This window comes from Podarcis tiliguerta (genome assembly GCF_965153285.1).
Source record: "Podarcis tiliguerta genome assembly, chromosome: 8".
In the NCBI taxonomy this organism is placed as follows: Eukaryota; Metazoa; Chordata; class Lepidosauria; order Squamata; family Lacertidae; genus Podarcis; species Podarcis tiliguerta.
The window spans coordinates 21581335-21604397 of NC_139541.1; the positions used below are offsets into that span (position 1 = coordinate 21581335).

Here is a 23063-nt window from a genome sequence, read left to right on the forward strand (position 1 = left end):
TCAACAGTACTGGGTCAAAGGTCAGGCAGGGAGGAGCAAACAATTGTTTAATGGAAGGGAAACAAGTAAAATGTAAAACACACACACACACACACACTTTTTACATTGGGTGCTGCCAGTGGCCTTGTTACACTATTTTGTATACCAAAGAAAAGCATTTTTAACCTAAAGCCCTTATCATAATTTATTAGACCAGCTAACATAATTACAAAATGGTGTGCAGGGTTGGGCTGACAGACCTCTTTGTCCAACTATATTATAAAAATAGGGGGGAGGGGCAGAATTGGCTGGTACTGTTCCCATCTGGTAACAGCCTTAAGGTAGAGAGTGGGAGGAGGTAGCAGGCATTCAAATGAGGTTTTGTTAAGAGTAGTTCGTGTAGTACCAAGGCATACTGGGAAGAACAAACTGTCTGGAGATTTTAGGCTGTACGCTAAGTATTTTTTTAAAAATCAAAACTAATTGGGTAGCTTTACTTAACAAACAGGTAGATGTTGGCAGTTGCTAATATACAGACTGCCTAGCTGTTCATTTCTGTTTTCCACTTACCAAGGAATTGCAGTGGAGGCATGGGGTGGAATCAAATGAGCACTGTGCTCCTTGCTCTTGATCCAAGCAGTTCTGTGTTTTCTAAGTCAACCAACAGGACAACAAGCAGCTCTTCTATCCAAATTGTTGCCTTGGTTATCATTGACTGCAACCGTAACAGTGAGTGGAAACCTCACTAAAGGACTGTAGGGGCAGGTGCCAGGGCCCTTGAAAACTGGGCAAATCCTGCTTCAGGCAGACCGCTTCTGGGAACATTTCAGGTGCTGAGTTTAACCTGAGAGCTTTCCCTTTATAAGTCAACACTGCACACCTTCATTCAATTTTTTGTTTTCATAGGCGACAACACATACTGTTCATACTCTGAAGAATGAAAAAAATGGCAGCCTTGTAGCCATGTTTTAATAATGCATTATGTAACAAAAATGTTTTATTTTATTTTCAAAATAAACTAAGTAGTTTACACACTACACATTATGTTGTAAATGGATCTAGAGGTTTAAAGCTAAAACACCTGTTTCCTCACTATTTCATAACATTTTATACTGCTCAGCTGTTTAAAGTGCATCAAGGGCAAAATACAAGCTTCCACACATCTATATACAGACTAAGCCCACCAGCAGTTTCTCTCCACCCTCCCCCTCCACTTGCAATGCTGGAGAACCAATACACAAAACCAGGCTTCTGTTTTAACCCAGCTTAGCTTTGGGTGTAGCTATTTCACATCTTCCTCTTCTTTTTCTAAGTAACACATACAAAAATTGTCCTTACTCAGGAGAGCCAGAGAGTCCCCACTGGAGTGCCAGCACAGAGAAGTTACCTGGAAGTCACCTGTGTACAAGGATCAAAAACTTTTACTGGCAAATACCCTTTAAGCACAAAATTTTGCTAGGCGATCATTATAATGCCCTCCCCTTCAGATAAAAGATAGTTGTAGGCATACGTTAGCTCCAATTTGCAGAATTGCACTGTACACGTAAATATTTAAGGACTACTTTCTAAAATGTATTCAAACACGTTGCTGCATGGAGCATTCCTGTTCATGGTCTCAACCACTCCATCTTGCTTTCGAGTCTTATTCCCTACCCTGACCTACAGCAGTCAACACCTGTGGCCTCTTAAAGCAGGCTCAGAACTCATTGGGCTGTTTTGAGGTTCTTCAAATACATAGACCTCCTGATATCTCCCCATTTGGGTGTGGGTGGTGCTAATTTGGTCACAGCTTCAGAATTTGAAAGGGTGATTAAGAGAATAACAATCCTAAAAGATTTTAGGATTCCTTTGTGTTTTTTTCAGTATCTTAAAAGTGCAGAAACTCTAGAATGTGTGCCGTAGCAGCTGATGTAGGAAGATGACTCAGATCAAATCAGATTGACCATCTAGCCTAGTGTTGTCTGCTCTGACTAGCAGTGACTCTCTAGAGTCTCCATCAGACAGTTTCATTCATCACCTTTTACTACTCCTTTTAACTAGATTTGTGAAGGATTGAACCTTGACATGGGCTGTATTCCACTGTTAGTCCTACTCTGAGAAGGTTGACCAATTTTAATGGGCCTATTCAGAGTAGAATGCATACATACACACACACACACACCCCGTGTGCTTCATGACAGCAATGCAAGTATGATCTATATGGTTTTGGAGATTAGCACAGAGTTAATCTCCAGTTGTGACATCTGCCTCAGTTTTTTCACAGTCACGTGCAATGCATTTAATCAGCACTGCATATTTAACAACCAAATGAGGGCCAACCAGCATACTGCTTTCAGTTCCTTTCTGATGTAGTAACATCAATCCAAGCATTGACCTAGAGTTGTTGAAATGATCACACACCTAGAGAATGTGAGTTGTCTATGAAAGACATGTTGAAAATGATCAGCCAGTTTAGAAAAAGGCTTCACAGTTTAAGAAAATGTTAACAAAACCTGTTGTTGCTAATTGCCCAGTAGGTAACAGTAACCCATTCAAGGATACCCTTCCCCACTGTAGCAAAATTGCCCCTAGGCTTGACTTGTCTGCAATATCAGTTTGGAGCTTCCTTACCTTCCACTGGTACCTGTACAGACACGCATCCTGCTGGGGACCAGAGGTACACTCTGCTGTTCCCAGTACAAATGGCAAGCCGGGACTGACGAGGATCCCACTGGAAAAGCTGGATGGGGCACAGCTGCTCCAGGATCACAAATAGCTTCATCTTTTGGACATCCCAGATCCAAATAGCATTAGGAATATTATCTGTTAGACGTGAAACAGCAATTAAAGGTACAATACAGGCACACAATGCAATCAGTCCCTGGTTCACAATTGTACTAATAATTGGTCTATGGAACTGAGGCAGACGGACCTCAGCAACCACCCACAGTGAAAACTTACTGCAAAGCCCATCATTGGTCCTCACTCACCCCTCTTGAGATACTAACCATTTCTGGTCGCCAGAAAACAGTTATCTGAGCTAAAAGCTAACATTCCGACTCCAATTCTAGGATTTGCCCGGTCCACCGCAGGTTTGACATGATGCAAAGAAACTGGGACCTGGGCAATTTCATCTGGAAGGAGAGGAAAAATTAAAAGTCATAATGACACTTAAACCATAGATTGTTCTATTTTATGGATCCTGGAATAGACTTCCTTTTAATATTATGATACACACAGGGCTGCACCTCCTCCCACTGCTTCAATTCTGGGCCCAATCAGGCACCCCAATGGGGGCCTTGCAAAGTGTTTAATTAGCTTTTAAAAACCAAATTAAACATGCATCAGCAGAGGGAGGACACCTGCAGGCTGCCTGCCTAGATCTCCTCCTCCCCACTCTCCGACTTTCACTACAAGACTGTCCTCCACCGCCCCCCTTGACAACCCTGGATCACTCTGGATAGATCCAATCCAACCTGGGGCTACCTCAACCCATTCTGGCGGAATTATGGGTTGACCTGAATTGGCCAGTTTCAGTTCGGGATTCCACCAGGACTGGTACACAGCCCTACTGAAGTGAAGGAGCCCAAGCCAGGAAGAACACAGACCACCAGCTCCCAAATGGCATTGAGAAGACTCTATACTATATATGTTTTAGTATTTTAAAACTGTAAATCACCTTGAGTGGCTTGACAGAAAGGCAGTATATAAATCCAGTAAATCAACAGATACTGAGTACTTAGTCCAACCTTCTTTTAAGTGCCCAGTCTCACAAAAATGAGATGTATCTCACCATACACAACTGCAGTGTCTCACGATGTGGTTCATATAGACACATGCTGAATGGAAGCAGCCAGGACAGATTTGGGGCAGGCGGGCAGGGAGGAATAAGAAATCTGAGCAACTACAGTGGTACCTTGGGTTACATATGCTTCAGGTTACATAGGCTTCAGGTTACACACTCCGCTAACCCAGAAATAGTGCTTCAGGTTAAGAACTTTGCTTCAGGATAAGAACAGAAATCGGGCTCCGGCGGCAGCAGGAGGCCCCATTAGCTAAAGCGGTGTTTCAGGTTAAGAACAGTTTCAGGTTAAGAACGGACCTCCGGAACGAATTAAGTACTTAACCCAAGGGAGCACTGTACCTATTAGTATATTTTGGTATCTATTGACAGGAATTAGAGAATCCAGTCCACAGCAGTTGCTCAACATCTGCCAAGTCAAGCAGGTATGCTGCTAAGACCTTACAGTCAATGGTCTCAAAAGCCATCAAGATCTCACAAAAACCATATGGTATCACTCTGGGTATCATGTATTTGAACCTTTTTCTGTGGCAAAACCAAATCCTTTTGGCACCTCCTTTCTCTAACCTGCTTCCACCCCAGGTGGCTGTTATAAGAAATACTGCTTGATATTTATTTTTTCCCTCCTCCCCTTCTTTTTCCTTTTATGTCTTGCCTTTTACACAGTGCTTCTATGGGCACAGTATGTCTTGTATTTCACCATGGGGGTCTTTTGAGCAGAAGAGAGTAATTTCAAATACTTTTAAGTAAGTATTAACTTACTTAACACAGACAAGTGACAACGCGGCTTTGTACACACGGTCCCTGCTTTGACTTACATTTGCTCTTTGTGCTGAAGAGAGAGCTTGCCATTTTCTTGGTAGGGGGGAAGGCAAGTTTCTCCACTTCCACTGCCGGTGATTTCTCCACCTCCTTATAGACAATCTGAAGAGAAAGGCAAGTCAGCCCTACACCTCTTTATAGGAAACACATTGCTAGATCATCCACGCTCGGGCTGGAAAGCATGGCAGTAAGCAAGGTCTGAGTGGTGGGTGTGTCATCAGATGAAAACAGAAACTTAAGAATAAACAGGATGTGGGGTTTGAGTGAGAAGTCTCTTTAATCCTTCTCAACTATTGTTCTAACACAAATCAGAACATAGATACCCAGACTGTGTGGTGTAAAGATAAATAGAAATGCAAGAGAATTTGCAGAATAGAAGCCGCAACATGGGTGTCCATGTTTTAAAAGCCCATTTCATGGGGGAGGAAGAGCAGGAAGAAGAACACATGAACCAAGGCAGTGCCTCACATTTCTCCTAATCTCCGATCACAAAGCAATGCTCCAATCCCCTTGAATCTGCATATGTTTTTGGTTCAAACAAACAAAAAGAAAATAATTATCAAAGCTGTCCATACTAACCAGCACTTGGCTGATTTACATCAAGTGACTAAAAGGCTGAGATGTGAACAGGAAGTCCCGTGTTCAAATCTCACCTCAGCTGAATGCTTACTAAATGACCTTAAGCCACACAGCCTGAACACCCTCATTGCTGGGGACAATGATACTGACAGAGTTTTTGTAAGGACTGCTGAAAACATTTTGAAGAATTCTACAAATACCAAGTATTATCATTAGAAGAGGTCTCAATGCCCCCCCCCCCAGTGTGTTTCCTGCAGCATGAGCCAACCACTCTTCTTTTTCTACTTACTATCTTTGGGCTAGCAATGTTTGCAGGATGCTCAAATTCTGTAATTTTCTTCCAAGTCACATGGTTCAGAATGCGCACCTGATTAAGAGAGGAGAAAGCCCAGGGTGAACACACACACAGAGAGAGAGAGAACAAACTGTGGCACAAACTCAACTTTGGCAGGGATTCAGAAGCCTTACCTTCTCATCATAACTGCCGATTGCCAAGAACTGGCTGCTGGGGCTCCAGGCGATAGATTTAATGCCTAGTGACCATTCATAAGCACAGTATGTGGACAGCAGACGCCCGTCAAGGGAGTACAGCAAAACTTTATACTGAAATGAAAGGTTTACATCTTTAAGACTGGCAATGGCTTAAGAGTTTTAGTCTGTCCCATCTGAAGGTCTTGAAGCAAGCAACCTCCGCCCCAGTCCAAAAATGCATATGCACAGCCTGTCAATTATCCATACTCAAGTGCTGAGTGCTAAGCACTAAAAAAAGAGAATCTTCTCTGCATTTTGCAAAATCTCGAAGTGTTTTTGCATTCAGATTCCAGCAACAGATTGCATACGCTCAACAAGTTGATGCAAAGGCCATCTCTTGAGACAGGAAGGGGCAACCTGTGACCCTCCAGATGTTTGGGACTCCAGATCCCATCAGGCAGCATAGCTGATGGTCAGAGGTGGTGGGCACTGCAGTCCAGCAACATCTGGAGGGCCACAGACTACCCATGCCTGTTCTCAAGAGGCCATTACCTAGATAATGCTCTCATTAAAGCCACCTCTCAGCCACATTTCTATGTGGGCTATTGAGTCAATATGGATGCAGCTGCTCTGACACGCTGCAATGGGTTTGGCAAAAGATCCCTCCACTGAGGCACTGGCAGTTTCCCCTCACCTCCAGGCAGCTGTCCCACACCGCCAACACGCAGCCGTTCGGCGCCCATTCTGTCCCAGCCAGGTCCTGTGTTTCAGTATCAAAATGCTTCCAAATAGAAACAAAGGAAATAATTTCAGTGTGAGCTTAAGGTGGGGAAACAGCAGAAGTGAGAGAAGCAGCTGCTTCCTATGCTTCTATAGTTGGTGGGTGGGGGCTGGTTGTCTCTGCTGTACTGCTACATCTTGAATCTGCCCATAGGTACAGTCCCCATTATGACAGCTGTTTCCATTTCTACTAATGTTTAAGAAGGCATCTTACATAATTGTTATGTGAGGTACTGTGAAAAAAACAATATTATTTTGACTTGGCTATTTGTGATATTTTAGGATGTGGAAAACAGCTTAGAAAATTTCTCTGAAATATGAAGAGGTAAATGACTCTCCTTCATTTGCTGTTTTTAAACAGAGGCTGGATGGCCATCTGTCAGGGATTCTTTAGCTGCGATTCCTGCAATGCAGAAGATTGCACTAAATGACCCTTGCGGTCCCTTCCAACTCTGTAATTATGTGATTCTAAATACATTACCCAATTAAATAAACGGTTTATTTTCTTTTATGAATATTGGACCACATTTTGAGAAGAATGATTGTGGGCACCCACAGGGTGTCCCACTGCCTAATACCTGATGAACTATAATCCCGATTCCCAGCTTTCATTTTAAAGTGTGTGTGTGTTTATACATGAGCAACTTGTATCCATTAATGAATACAATCCTAACAGTGGAATTAAATATCCCGCTCTTCCAATTGTTCTATCTGTGCAAGCATACACACCCTTGCTTGCTCTTCTGGGGATATTTTCCTGACACTCCCTGAGCCAATTTCAGAGGGCGGGAAACCCCATTGTGCATGAGGAAGTGTTTGTACAGGCCTTAGGTTAATGGAACTGGCTAGATGAATCTAGCTCTGAGGTTCTAGCATTTGTAGAACCTGAGACATGAAGCAAAAATATTCAAGCACTATTCTTCTCATTTTTGCAAGAAACTAGCCTGCTCCCCACCTAAACAATTCACTGTCTTACTTTGCCTTCTCCCCTGGAATAAGTCCTCTGGATTCCCAGGAGGATTAGCATTAACCATGGTTAAAGACAGCACCAGCTCTAGCCTATTGAAGAGAATTTGCAAATTAAACGAGGTGGAAGGAAAAGGCACAAACTGGTGGTCAACTCCTTGTCGCTAAAGGGATTTGGAACATTACATCTGCACGGGCTCTATAAGGTTACAAGGCACACAGGAGCCTACAAGCGGAAGGTGAATAATGGGGGGAAGGTTACCCTCAGAAGCTGCCAATCACTGCATACAAAGAGGCTGATGTAGTCTTTGCAGTCCCTCCTCTCTGCCAAGGCCATGTACCGGCCATCCTTTGTGAATGCTATTCCTGCCAAACACACACACACACAAAAATGGCAGCACTTAGGAGAGAGGGAAATTGAGCAATTAATATTAGCCAAGGAATGGGCCAAACCCAAAGAAAAACAAAACCTGGACAGAAGAGGCTTTTTTTGAGGATGGATGAGTATTTCTTAAGGCATATTTGTTGCTGCTTAGTTCCTGTTCTCTTGAGAGGCCTTGCATAACACACACACTATACTTGCTCTGAAGTGGAGGTCTATTGCTTTCATTCGACTCTTCAAGGCCCTGAAGTACCACCATTGTAAACTCCACTACTGTCAAGACCAAGTAATGGAAAGCCTGTCTGCGTGTGAAAGGAAAACAGAACCCTGACCCAGGACCCTTGACTCTCAGCTGTCCTCATCTTATTTGGTAAGAAGAAATGCTTTCTGAAAGGCCACACAAAATCACAAATGTTTAATTCAAAATACTGGTATGAACTACGTAAGGGGAGGAGCAGAAGTTAGTATTCTCACCTCTAGTTTAGACAAGAGATATTAGAATACTTCCCTATTTCTTTAGGCACATGATTTGAGTAACATTGATTGGACAAACTGCTGCTTATAAGTACAAAGAATCCGTATCATGTGGAGTGGGGAGAGCCAGTCTAACAGCAGATTCACGAGACTGGTTATGCAATAACTATTATAATCATAAAAAACAACTGTGTACATGTAACCTAAGATCAGGTATCAGGGAGATACTGTTTTTGCAAGATAAAGCTACTTCTCAGTGCATTCTTTAACGCTTCCACTTTTCTTGAACATGCCATTCAAAGCATTTTCAGCCTTTCCTATGGTATTCAGATTCATGTGTGTGCGAGAACATGGTAAGTATAGAGAAGAAAGAGAAAAGAGCCATGTTTAATTAAATTGCATGGGCTGTCCAATGGAATATGAACCTAAAATTAGCGCTGTTCAGTCGTGCCAAAGGGTCCAGCTTCCTGTTCTCAAAGTGGCCAACCAAATGCCCCCAGGAAGCCCACAAGCAGGACTCGGGTGCAACAGCAGCTCTCCCCTCCTGTGATTCCCAGCTACCAGTATTCAGAGGCACACTGCCTCCAACACACTGCCTCTCTCTTTAGTGCTATATCTCCTGAACAGAAGCACCAATTCATAGTGACATGTATGTTAGCAGAACTGGTTGTGGTTATTCAGTGGTAACAGAAAGATATACTACACATCCTCAGACATTCTGTCCTCCAGTCAGCCTGCACACGTTGGCTTAGCAATATCAGGCTGCTGTTCACAAGAACCACACCTGACTTCCTTCCTGCTTCAAAATTTAACCCACACAGAAATCAGGAGTGTACTTTTAAGCTCACCCCCCACCCATCTCCTACTAAATTGATTTTGTACTCTGGATTTTTATTACACAGATCTCCACCAGTCGGACACGTGCCTGGATCTGACAGAATACAGCTTGGGAACAAGAGGGGATTGCTCACTTGTGAACACCAACATCCACTGGGACAAACATACACTGCAGTTACCCTGCCCTATCAGTACCCTTCCTGCTGGTAGATATATATCAGTTGAAGGGGATATGGGATATCCCCAGATCATGGCAATCTTCGCTATAATAATAATTTTTTAAAAAACCATTCCTGTTTTAGGTTAGCTCCACTTACCCTGCTGACAGGCCTTAGGATACTTGATATAAGACACAGATTTTGTACACAAGGACCAGACAGTTATCCGCAGCTGTTGGAAACAGAGAAAGAGACAGAGGAAGTATTTGTTTATCTTTGCAGATGAAATGCATGCAGGGGGAATGTTTTTAATACAGAACCCACTGAACTTCATCTCCACACTCGACAATGGTGTGGTTTCCATTCTGCAGAAAGAATGGGAAACCAAACTAGGGGACAAAACATGAAGACTTACGGCAGTTTTGCTTCAGATACCTTCTTCCCAGCACTCAAGCAAAAGCAAACTTACATCCCTCAAGCATCTTAACTGGTGCTTCCCTAAAGTGCTAAAAAAGTGGTCTTCAACTGGTACACACCTGTGACCCCAATCTCCAACTCCCAAGCTGCATCATGGGGTGCACTTTTGTGTTTTCGCTTTTGATTTATACTTAGTTCTGGTAATATTGCATGTTGTTAATCCTAAAATGGCAATTCACAGAACAACACATGCAGTGTTAACTTAGCATTACTACTAAAGGAAAACCAGTGCTGCCATGTGGCAGGAGAAAGTGTTTGATCAGAAATACGTATCTTATTTAAAAAAACAACTGGTGCCTTTCTGCTGCCACACTGCGGGACTTGTGGAAATGGATGAAATGAGTGGCTTATTAAAATGCGTCCTGGTCTAGACACACATGTAGTTAATGCTCCTTAGACTAAGCTGGAAACCCACATGGCAGCCACAGCTTTGTTGTGACCAACTTGGTGTGGCCTCACAACCCACCTGTGGGTCTGAAAGTGTGGAACGCACATACAGCTGGGCTTTAGTTTACTACAGGGTTTCCCAAACTCGGGTCCTCGGCTGTTTTCGGACTACAATTCCCATCATCCCTGACTGCCAGTCTTGCTGGCTAGGGATGATGGTAGTTGTAGTCCAAAATCAGGTGGAGACCCAAGTTTGGGAAATACTGGTTTACTATCTTGTGGCCCTAATCTCCCAGCTGTAAATGGGGGGGGGGTGAATAATGATGCTCTATAGTGTCTGGGTGGACAAGTAGCAGTGAAGATGCTGCCCCAATTTCAGTGGTGGTTGGCAGGGTGAGGTACAGTCAGAGTGGAAGGGCTGATTACCATCAAGGGCAAGGGCCTAGGTGTTTGGTCTCTTCCTTGTTCCAGCCCTCTTACTAGAAGGAATCAGTAGCATATACATTTTTTGTTTATTTTATTTTTTTACAATCAAGCGGTGTACAAATTTTATGAGATAAATAAATGAACTATTAATGTTCAAGGGCACATTCAAGCCAGGCAAAGATACTCAACTGAGGCTGTAAGGCAGGGCCAGTGAAGGGTGTGGTGTGGGAAAAGGAGGTGTGGCTCAGAAAGAGGTGTGGCATAGTTAGAGTTCCAAGGGCCAGATAGAGAGGCTGGGAGGGCCATATTTGACCTTTGCGCTTTAGGTTCCTTATCCCTACTCTAGTCTTTCAATCCACATACTTTCAGTCGAGTTTGAAGTTTCCTTCAGCAATGCAACATTAATGACAAGGTAGCAAGCAATAATTTTCTATGTCCATTTAAAAAAAAAAGATTAATTCTGGGTCTGAGCCAGTGAAAGGCTTTTTAGACCATCGTCTCATCAGCTTGTTTGCAGTCATGCCAAAATATAAATTTCAGACTACACTTCTGACACCAGATCTTTCTTTCAAAACAGCAACACAATGCCTATCTCAGCAGAAGAGAGATTGCAGTGCACTGCCCAGTAAAATCTAGGGATGATCAGGGAGCTACAGAGGTGATTTCAAATTTAGGCTGAAAAGAGGCATCCCCTTTCTCAGCCTTCACCCACTTTGTGCCCTCAAGAATGTTGTTCACCTACAACTCACATCGTCCCCAGTTGTCAATGGGAGTTGTAATCCAACATCTGCAGGGCAGCAGGTTGCTGAAGACTGCCCTATCTGCAAGCAAGTGCACGATGATAAAGGCAAACTCGTAGACAAGAAATGATAAGGGATGGCCCCCTGTTACTTATTTGATATCCTTAGATCCATTTATAAACCATTCATAAAATTACAGAGCAGTTTCAAAATATATTCTCCAGATTTTGCAGGACAACAGAACCATAAACATTGACCTTAGCATTCCAGCAAGATAAAGCACACCCATAGACTGTTCTAGGAACTGAATCTTCCCCGTACCTAATTAAACAGCAACCTCAAGAAGACCCAGAGGTCTGAGTGAAGACATACACCTTTGGGACCTGACAGAACTGGACTATGAGCAATGACTAATGGTTTTCCAGAGACATGAAGTTCTACCAACATCCAGTGGTGGCCGATGCCCACAGGAATAAGTCGGGGAGGGAGGTGGACAGATCAACAGAAAATGGAGGCCGAGCCGATGACAGGCAGAGCCAAGTAATTCTGGTTTTTCCCCCATCCTCCTCTCTGTTGAGTTCTGCAAGGAGCAACACTGAGGCTAAGGAGGAGGAAGGTGCTGGCAGTGCCACCCTCTGGACTGTAAGTGAAGTGGCAGCTGCATTGGGAAAGGCTGAGGTTGGTGGGGCTGTGCCACCTTCACCCTAACATGCCGGGCTCCAGTGCCAACACCGCTTCCCTGAATGTTTACTTTAAAAGAAAAGTATTTATCCCTTCTGCTTACAGTGATAAGGAACAACAAGCGGGCAGATCGTCCACAATTCATGAGTCAACCTGCTCCCACCTTCCAGCATTAGATAATTAATGCCAAGGCACTTAGGCACCCAACACCTACCAACACAAGATTCTCGCTAGTCACCCTTCTTTTTATGTACGAGATCGACAAAGTGAGAAATTAAACAACAGATTGTAATGGGGGGGGTGCAAATCTCAGCAAATGCCACTACAGGGGCTTTTAGCCAGCTTTTCCCTAACAGATTTTCCTTCCCACCCACCCCCAAATGTGGGGGTTACGGACTTAATTAAAATTTCCAAACTCACATCCTACTGCTAAGGTGCCTGAGGAGCATACAGCTGTTGTTTTGCAGCACAGGGCAGGGAAGGGTGGGAGGCGAAGCAGAAGCAGAAGCAGCATTTTTCAAATAGCCTAAAAACAGCTGAGAAACAAGAGGTATTTAGACAGTAACGCGATAAAACAGTCTGAAGAGCTGGGCTAAGGAGCTGCACCCAAGCTTTGACAACCCCAGGCAGGTGGCAAGACTGGCAATTTTCATTACACAAAACCCACGCTTAACAACCTTGCGTTCTCAAGTGACTGTCAACTTTTGTCCCAGACTTGACTAGGTCACTGGGCCTCCTTACATAGCTGTGTCTGTCAGCACAGGATTTCAGGGGATTACGCAGCACACATTCCTCGACAGAAAGTATTTTTCAACCAATATAGCCATTTACAGTTACTAAGGATTAGAGCGACAGGGCACCCAAGTATTCGCCGAAAGAGGGAAAACTGCCGCTAGCAGCTCCTCCAGCCGTTCAGAGAACAAACATTGCTCCAAATGGTAATGAGTCAAGCAGCGACCCTGGAGCATTTTTAGTGTGCAAACACAAGCATCATACAACTGTAAGTGCACACTCGTCCTGCAAAATGACAGAGAGGTGTGTGTGTAGCAGGAGAATTACAATGCTGGACTGAAATGGGTCTGGGCTCAGCATGAAACTTACTAAATGGCCTTGGCCAGTACCACCTTCTCAGCCCAACCTACCTCACAAGGTTGATGTGAGGGGAAAATGGGTTAGATAACCCATTATATACTGGCTTCAGCTTCTTAGAGAAAGGATAGGAAACAAAACATGATAAATAAATATGAGTGGCTGACTCCTCAGCTCTACATGGTGTCTAGAAGAAGCATGGGAGTAAACAAATGTCTTATAACAATAACATGTATATATTTGGTCAGCAAACAGCTTCTCAATAATTTGGTTCTCAGTGGCTGCCCAACAATTGTGCAATGCACTTCCAAAATCTCTTAAAGCTCATGGCAAAATACCATCCAGATGTTTTCTAAAGACTTTTCTTGTCTGGGCTGGCATTCAACGGCTAGAAGTTAAGTGGGCATGGGAATTTAATGTTTAAATCAAGGGTAGCCCATGCTTTCCCTAGAGATGTTGTTGGACTGCAACTCATGGTATGCTTGACCGTTAGCCATGCTGACTGAGGATGATGGGAGATGCAACCCAACAACATCTGGAGGACTTCAGACATTTTTATGCCTCAGCCTTATAAAGGAAAAGTTAACCCTTCTCACCCCCCCCCCATCAATCAGCTACAACTATTTGAATAATACTCACAGCTTTAATAACTATATCACTGTAAGAAATAAGGGGCCTCTCTTTAAAATCAGCACCTCATAGGAATATAAACTCTCCTCAATGCTATCACTTGCCTTCTTAAAATAGCTAGCATTACCAGAAATCATCCAAGAGTCACATAAAAGGAACTTGTTAACACACTCTTCACTTCTTTACAGTCCTATTAGCTTACCAGGAGACAAATCAGAAAATGATCTTTCAGATACAATTTATTGCCGCACGTTAAGACTTGCTGTTGTGAACCCAGTTATAGAAGCGGGTGACTAAACACCCAAGTGAATACAATTGCATGCAACTGTTTCATAATGAATAGCTTGTCTATCTATTGGACTTACAGACCACCCCATTTAGAGAACTCACATTAGGCAACAGTGTTTGCAGGCTTCCTCTACACTATCCCTGGCCACTGGGTGCCAGTCTGGAAAAGAAAGAAAAAATCTTACAATATTTCCAGAAGTTGAATCTGCAAAGAAACAGAATTTCACTCCCAACAATATCTCCTTGCTGCAGGCCCTTACAGACTGTTTTGGCACATTTAGGGAGCATTCCCAGCCAATCTTAAACATCATCCTAGTCAAGCTCAAGCCACTGGGCTCCTTGAATGGCACTTGGAAATCAAAAGGGAACTAATGCCAACATTTGAATCCCAGTGCAAGTTATTCTCAATAATCCTCTCCCATCAGAAGACACTGGATCAGTGTCTTTTGCATCACCTGAAGCCTGTGAATGGTAGTCCTGCAAAATGTTTAATACAGCGGGCTAGCCTCAAATCGATGAAGGTACAACATGACGGTCACTAGGTGTACACCACTATGCAAAAGCAAGTCTTTTATCCATGAAGCTGGTAGAAACCACTTCTGGCAAAACCGGGAAGAGAAGGACTGTAGCTCAGTGGTTAAAAGCACCTAATCTACATGCAACAGGTACCAGGTTCAAGCCCCGGCATCTCCAAGTAGGACTTGGGAAAACTTCTGCATGAAAACCCAGCGCACCACTGCCAGTCAGTGCCGACAATACTGAGTTAGATGAACCAGGGGTCTGACTCAGTACAAGGCAGCTTCCCATGTTCCAGCACCAACACCTGGAACCCAGGAACCTCCCAAGGCTACAAAACTGAGTGAACAGAAGGGACAAACCCAGCAGCAATAGGAATTCCAGTCCCCTCCCAGTTGCAATGCCTGCCAGTCATTACCGTGGCCACCAACTCTGACAGCTTTAAAATAGGACTAGACAAATATATGCAGGAGGTGGCTATCAATGGCTACTGGGTCATGATCCTCCCTCAACTGTCATCAGGCTGCAGGGGAGAAAGAGAGAGAGAGATGGGACCACAGAGCCTCTCCATTGTCAGGATGCATTAAATAAGTAAAATACATGGAAACATGATCAGAGCCAACTATGTTTATACTCCAAAACTATGTCCATTAACTTCAATGGGTTGACTCTGAGCAGAACTAGTGTCGGACATAACCCGGCCTTCTGAATGTGAGCAGCGGCGGCTGAGGAATAACTTGCAAAACCTTCTAAGCGATCCCTGAAATGGGCAATGTGCACAATGCAAGGATATTATGTATCCTTAAAGTGCTCATCTCAAAACACTAGTCCACAGTCTGCTCCGGCAGACGATGGATTTAGAGGACCTGAGAGAGTAAACAGTGCAGACACCAACATATCCCAGCCAGCTGTCTGCCACAAGTTAATTTAGCAACCTGTTTACAGCTGGGGAGAAAGTCTATCCCAAACACACATGCCAACTTGGCAAGGGCTTAATGAAAATCCTGCAGGGTCAAATGGAGTTCTGATGGCGGGTAATAAATAACTTGTCAGCCCGCCCCCACGTACATGTGCCATTTGGAAGCCGTGAGAGGTATGCAGAGGGAGCCCACCATCTTCGATTCCTCGGGATGCTGTTAGCCAGGCATCTGACTAACAAAATGAAGCTGGATAACTGGAATAGTTTTCACCCTATTAAAACTATCCAATACAGTGAAGTCTCGTGCCTGCTTTTTTGCCACATGGCCCCGGAAAAGCCATGGATCGAACGGATGAACTGGCAAAGATGCAGGGAGAGGATAAGCCTGCACCATGAAGATAATATTCACCTGTACTATGGGAGATTACTTGCCACAAAAAAACCTAGAAGGTATTATTGCTGAGAAATGTGAGTGAAGCACTGTAAGCACGTGGGGAGCACTGGCAGCAGGAGAGACCAAAATGAGCAAGCGGATGCAGCGACTTCCCTTTGAGGAAAGGATGCAGCATTCGGGACTTCTTGGTTTGCAAAAAGGAAAATTAAGAGGTAGCATGACAGAAGTTTATAAAACTATGCATGGCCTGGGAAAAGTGGAAAGAGAAATGTTTTTCTCACTTACATCACACTAGAACTCATGGATAACTGATGATGCTAAAAGATTCAGGACAGATAAAAGAAAACACTTCTTCATGCAGTGCATAGTTAAACTATGGAATTCACCACCCACAGGAGACAGGCAGGGCCACCAACTTGGATGGCTTTAAAGAAGAATTACACCAATTCATGGAGGCTTCCATGGTTGGAGGCAATACTGCTTCTGAATACAGTAAGCCCCCAACTTACGCACATTTAACTTGTGCACACTGAGCTTTATGCACATGGCAAAGGGGGTGGAAAGGGGGCTGGGTTCTGGGGGGAAATGACTTGGGCAATCCAATCCCCCATTGAACCCAGTGGGTTCTGAATATACAGTGGTACTTCAGGTTATAGACGCTTCAGGTTACATATGCTTCAGGTTACAGACTCCGCTAACCCAGAAATAGTACCTCGGGTTAAGAACTTTGCTTCAGGATGAGTACAGAAATTGTGCTCCGGCGGAGCGGCAGCAGCGGGAGGCTCCATTAGCTAAAGTTGGTACCTCAGGTTAAGAACAGTTTCAGGTTAAAAACGGACCTCCGTAACAAATTAAGTTCTTAACCCGAGGTACCACTGTACGTGATTTTGACTTTAGACTTGATCCCCAGAACGTAACTCCCACGCAAGTTGTGAGCTTACTGTACCAGATGCTGGAATCCACAGGACGTGGCAGTGCTCTTGCACTCAGGTCCAGCTTGCAATTTCCCACAGGTATCTGGTTGAGCTGTGAGAACATGATGATGGATAAGATGGGCCATTGATCTGATCCAGAAGGCTCTTCTTATGCTCTTATGAGGGCTGCTGCCCTCATATCCTGCTTGTGGGATTGTCATGCACATAGGACTGACCATGGTGGGGACTGGGATGCTGGGATAGATGGGCCTTTGATCTGATCCAGAAGAGCTCTCACACTCTAGAGAGAGTGGCTCTATGCGTGCCATCATCTATGATTCTATTATTCTTTTATTTACTGAACCAGCAACAGTTATTTCCACACCTGGGTAGTTATTAGAATGGAGGAAAAGCATCCGATGGGCTCTAATGCAACATGGGGGGGGGGGGGGATATCCTTCACAAACTAGCCCTTCAATTCACTCAATAAGAAAAACAGAAAGGTGTTCTCTCTCTCTTCCTTTGATTTTGAAACATTTCCACATTTGGGGAATCAGGGACAGTCCAGAGCAGAGACTCCACAACAGGCCTTCACTTCACACATCCGTCTAACTGACTGGATATTTGAAGATGGAAATAAGCTTTACCTGAGATTAGGTAAGGAAATGACCCCGTATTTTCTGACATGTGTTAAGGCAGGGCAAGGTTCACCATGTGCATGGTGACCTGCACAAAGTCATCTCAAGCTACTGTGCCATATTAAAAATATCAGTGGGAGAATAATTCCAATTCTAATTTGTATATTGCTTTGAAGTGTCCATATGCATCAATCACCTCAATAGTCCTTACTTGTGAGCTTAGTAACATGTACATAAATGCAAAAAAAAGTAAAAAAATGTGGCTGAGATAGTGGTTTAATTAAACTAGTGGTGGTGAACAAGGAAACAAAGGCTTCATGGCTTACTAATCCTGTTCTTGGCTACTGAACAACGCATCAGTCCTCAGGAGAGCTGGAGATAATGTTTATGATTCCTTATATACCCAAGATTATGTGACTAAAATCTGAGACTTGTTACCTTTCTTTGTTGTATTCTCCTGCAAAGAATATTAAAGGAGCCTTTCCTTAATCATGCAGCCTCACTTTTTTTTAAAAAAAGGTCCCACAAGTACAACTTAGCAGCACTCTGCAGCTTTAAGAGCTTCAGGCTATTTTAGGGGCTAGGATGTAGACAGTAACATTTGATATCTTACAAGAGCAGCCTCAATTTCACACTTACGTGGAACTCTGTAGTATTGAGAATGTGACGGCCATCCGGACTCCAGCAAGAAGCCACGAGTCCCGCTGAGCCTTCATCGATCTTGCAGTGCCAATCAGGCTGCTCCAAGGACCAGACCTAAGCCAAGAGAGGAAGAACAGTCAAGTCAGGGCTGACTTGAACAAGGCACCCAAAGCCCTACCAGCTTCCTCTCAAGGATCACTCTTCAACAGAAAAAGACAAGCCCACCAGCAAAAGACCATGAAAGACTGGCGCTGGATCCCACTACAGAGGTAAGCCTTTTCTTCTTCTTTACATCCAGTCAGATCCACAAAACTATTCCAAAAGAGCGTTTGTAAAGATCAAGAGGTTTGTTGTGGCACAGGATTGTATAGGATTGTATTGTATAGGATTGTATCCAGTAAAGATGGTGGCTGTCTTTAAGACATCTGGACCACAATATATTTGTTTGACTTTAAAGATATCACAGAGCTCTGATATTATTAAAGACCCACCACACATTAAAATTTCAAAAAACTGAAAGGGTTTGCTTAAATTATTTTTTGTTTATTAAATTTACATACTGCCCTATTTATATGGTGCTTTTCAGATGCAAAGTGCTTCACAATAGGCTCACACTTACCAAGTTGCCTGTGGCAAACATGAATCACCTCCAGGCGACCAGGGAGGGAAATTTTATAACTGGTCTTTCATTAAGCATGATGTTGTCTCAATAAGTCCATGTAAGCCATTAAAATAAAATGTATGAGCTAGGAAGTTTGGTGAAATTACTTTCAAGTCTGCTTTGCTAAGCATCACTTTGATGGTCCACCACTGCTATTCCCAGTTTGTAAATGATGGTACTAAGCAAGGCTAGAAATCAGTTGGGTCCTTAACCCAGCTGCCCAGATCAGTCATTGTCCACAGGACTGACAGCAGCTCTGCTTCTTTCAGAAACTAGCAAAACCCTAAAGCTACTTTTTTGCATCAGGGGACGTAGTTCTGCGGTTTGTTTGTTCCTGGAAAAGACATGCTCTTTTCAACCTAGCTCAGTACTGTCTATAGTGACTGGGAGCAGCAATACAGGATTTCAGGGAGAAGTCTCTCTCAGCCCTACCTGGAGATGTCAGTGGTTGGACTTGGGATCTTCTGCATGCAAAACAGAGATGCTCTGCCACTGAGATATGGTCCTTCCCCTAAACATTAAAAATTCTAGTCCTCATGTTTCTGAATAAAGACCTGATATTAATAGGAAGCTGCTTTAAACAAGGTCAGGCCAATGGTACAACCACACTAGCTGGTAGAGGCTTTCCAGGGTTTCAAGAAGACTCTCCCGTCCCTATCTAAAGATGCCAGTTTGAACTTGGCATTCTGTAGGTAAAGTGCATTTGTTTCCTCAGCACCTATATTAAATACTTGCTGCTTAACACCATCAGTTTAGAAACTGGCAAGTTCCAGAAAAGAAAGCATATTGCATAGGTGCCCACCTGCACAATTCCACGCTTGTACATTGCACATAATATAAAAAGAGAATCTGAAGACCACTCAATGTGCTGGATTTGGTCTAGGCAGGTGAAGAGCTGCAGAATTTGGAGAGTGTTTACATCACGAACCACCAAACGATACTGGACACCGGAGGCCTGAATAGAACAAAAAATGAATAACTTAGCTGTGGTATTTTAGCTCAGGGACAGGGGGCAAAATTATTTCAGATGTGATTCCTAAATCCTCTAGTATTAGAGACAGGAGAAACCATCAGAAAACCTGTAGAATAAAATGAAAGCTCTACAAAATATAGACTGATGACATACCGGAGGCCTGTCATGCAGTAAAAATAACTGATTTGTCAATTGCCAATTAATATATTAAATGTACCTGTTTTACAAATTAATATAGGTGCTTAAAGGTAAAGGTAAAGGGACCCCAGGCCATTAGGTCCAGCCGTGACCGACTCTGGGGTTGCGCGCTCATCTCGCTCTATAGGCCGAGGGAGCCGGCGTTTGTCCGCAGACAGCTTTCGGGTCATGTGGCCAGCATGACTAAGCCGCTTATAGGTGCACCAACAGATTTTCTGATGAGCTTCAGTAACTACAAGCCCTGAAATTTAGAGTCCGCTCCCAAACCTTTGTAGGCTTTTGTAGTCGTTTAGCAGGGTTTTGTAGGGTGAATCACACATTTTGTAAGTCCCCTCAAACCAGGGGACATAGGTATCCCCCAGAAAGCCAACTTGGTCTGGTTCGTAGTTAATGACACTCTCCTGATGGCTTCAGTGGAAGTCTCTACCTCCATGCACATAGCTTGGTTCACACGTAACTTCAGCCAATGACACAGAAACTATCCTTAGGCCTATGCAGGACAACCAATGAAATAAATGCGGCGGCTTCTCCAACTTTAACTGATCACACAAGCTTCAGTTGCTGAAGCTCCCTTTTCTATGTAACTATTACAGGTGCAGAAGCCCCCTCCCCTTTTATATCTGAAAACCTTCGGTTTATGCACTCCTCCGCCTCTTGAACTTCCTCGTCCTTGGCAAACCATTGTTTGTCATTTCATCTGAACAGGGCAAATCATGGTTTGCTACAAAAGAAGAAGTGCAGGTGGGGGAGAGAGGAACCCAAAATTGTTCATTTAAACCAAACTGGGGGCACTGGAATAGATCAGAGGGGTTGACACTCGAAGAAGCAATGCACAGGACTGCAGCTCTAAACAGCTACACCAGTTCTGCATATTAATGTCACAGTAATCATGCACTTCTGCAGATATACTACAAGGCAAAGATTTCACATCATCATAATCCAGGTTGTTAGAACTACGAATCAAACATAGTAATAAAAGCTTATAAATTAAAAGACAAGACACATTAAGTAGGAAAGAGAAGAGAAGAGGGCTCAGAGGTGGCACTGATAAAAATGATTGTTATTTAAAATCACAGTCAATTTATAATTTGATATTACTATGCACATCTTCTGGGAAGAGATTTCCTGGTGTCATTTAAAAACAGTTAAGAATTTAATGGGCAAATGTCATACAAGGTTGCTAACTAGGTGGAAAGGCTCATTTTATGGATGCTGCTCTCCTCAGCAGAAATCAGATACTGTTTGGCTAAGGCTGTCCCAACATAAAACTGAGTTAGAACAAGAAAATTATGTTTATTATCATCAAATATCAAAGCCACCCCTGGTCCCCACATCTCCCATCCTTCCCTGAATCCACATTCAACCCCCCTGTCCGCCCACTCTTAGTCCTTGCCCCCCCCACCAACCCATTATCTATAAAATAGATACACACGGCACACCACTAGGCTAAGCTCACCAAGCATTTTCCATCCGGAGAGAACCTGCACAACTGACTCGAGAGTTTAAATACCTCGGAGAAATTCATGTTGACCAAATAACAAGGGAGCGAATGAGAAGGACCAAATCTAGTCTCCCAAGGGCAAAAGGCCTGTTCGTCTACCTTGTTGTAGAGGCTAAGGAACAGGGAGTTTTCACATTACAGTTTTGCTCCAAGCAGAGAGCAACAGTTCAGTGTAAGGGCTGTCCTAGGAAGTGGAGTGGAGGAGATATCCAGCAGATACTAGGAAAGATGCCACTTCCCATAAAGAAATGTGTATGAATGTGGGTGAAGGGGTGATATGAACTACCCCAGCATTGGGAAATAGTAGAGACTTGCCCACAGGATGCTGTATTTTGAGAAGTCTCAGAAAGCAGGGGAGGGGTCACATACAGAGGGAAAGAAATTTTCAAAATAAAAACACAGCCTCAAAGGAGAAGGTGCTGCCCATCAACGTCTAGGAGATGGAGGGGGGGTGAGAATTTGAGTAAGTGGAGGGAGGACCCCAAGGAAGGAGTGGATGACACCCCCGCCAAAAAAAAACACACAACCTGGCAGATATATAAATCATTATCCCCAATAAAAGAAAACAGGGGAGAGGTCCTCCTCATAGGTGTTGAATGCAACTCTTAAGGTCTCAAGGGATGCCAAAGAACTGTCCCCTGAAGAAAAGGAAGGAGGTACAAACGACCCCTAACCCACCCAAAAAAAGGAATACAGAAAAACGGGGTAGGACGGGAATACACCTCAGAAGAAAAGATGCCGCCCCTTAAAAATTTCAAGGGAATAATTTGCCCCCCTGAAATAAAAGAGGGGAGGAAGAAAGGAAAGGACCCCCAGCCTCAAAACACAAGTGGGGTGTGTGACCCGCGCACTTAGGAAATTATCCACAATTTTTAAAAAGGGGGAGAGGGAGATTTGGTCTTTGAAGTGAGGAAGAAACTGGGACACCCCCCCCAAAAAAAAAGAGAGGATAATAAAGGGAGAGAGGTGACCCACCCACCCTTCTGAGCAAAGGGTGCCGATTTGTAGGGCGCCCCCGCTGCCCCCTCACTGACAGAGCGGGTAAGACCACCACCACCCAAAAAACCGAGCCCCCTCCCTCTCTATCTCGGTGGGGTGGGCGGTGGAATGGGGTGGGGGAGGGGAAGGCGCAGCTGCCGAGGCGAAGAGGCGGCCTCGCGCCCGCTTCAAAGCCGCCCGCCAATCAACCGGCTCTTCCCGGGCCGGAAACAGTTATCCGCTCCCTTTCCGGAAAAGGTATGGGGCGGGGAGGAGGCCGCGAGGCACGCTGGGAGGTGTAGTTCTGAAGGGTGCGCGGACTCTCGAGATAGAAAGCAAGCTAGGAAGGTCGGCCAAGGAGTTGTCAGCTGGCCGGCTTGCAGAGAAGGGGATGCTGCTCTTATTGTTGATGATAATGAAGAGTCCACTAGGCCAGTAGGGGAGATAGATAGATAGATGATAGATAGATAGATGTTTAGTCATCTTAGTCGTGTTCGACTCTCTGTGACCCCATGAACCAGAGCATGCCTTGGAAACACTTTCTTCTCAAAGCTTCTCCTTTTTTTATGTCCATGGAGTTTGCTTGGCAAAATACTGGAGTGGTTTGCCAGTTCCTTCTCCAAGATAGATAGATAGATCACTTTTATTTTATTTGCTTAAAGATAGATAGATGATAGATAGATGATAGATAGAATTGTGTGTGTGTGTGTGTGTGCGTGTGTGAATATCTAGCTATACTATATAGATATATAGATATATATACCTCTGTGTTCAATCAAATA

General features: G+C 43.9%; 1 protein-coding gene across 1 annotated transcript; it reads right to left on the reverse strand.

Moving 5' to 3' along the window:
- Positions 1–945: 945 nt before the first annotated feature.
- WRAP73 (WD repeat containing, antisense to TP73) lies at positions 946–22513 on the reverse strand. The gene is made up of 12 exons (XM_083452185.1): positions 21259–22513; positions 19434–19586; positions 17968–18084; positions 9389–9461; positions 7641–7744; positions 6327–6413; positions 5630–5764; positions 5451–5528; positions 4579–4684; positions 2967–3092; positions 2590–2781; positions 946–1377 (listed from the first exon to the last, which is right to left on the reverse strand). Exons 1-12 carry the CDS (start codon positions 21325–21327, stop codon positions 1262–1264), a joined length of 1356 nt encoding a protein of 451 aa, XP_083308311.1. The 5' UTR covers positions 21328–22513; the 3' UTR covers positions 946–1261.
- Between the last annotated feature and the right edge of the window lie 550 nt (positions 22514–23063).

Bases quoted from the DNA above. Each gene is read 5' to 3' on its own strand.
- WRAP73 (XM_083452185.1), bottom strand. From the start codon at position 21,327: ATGAATTTCTCCGAGGTATTTAAACTCTCGAGTCAGTTGTGCAGGTTC. The intron at 6,414-7,640 runs GTAACCTTCCCC...TCTATTTGGAAG, and splicing joins GTGATTGGCAGCTTCTGAGG to CATTTTGATACTGAAACACA. The intron at 5,529-5,629 runs GTAAGGCTTCTG...TCTCTTAATCAG, and splicing joins TCGGCAGTTATGATGAGAAG to GTGCGCATTCTGAACCATGT.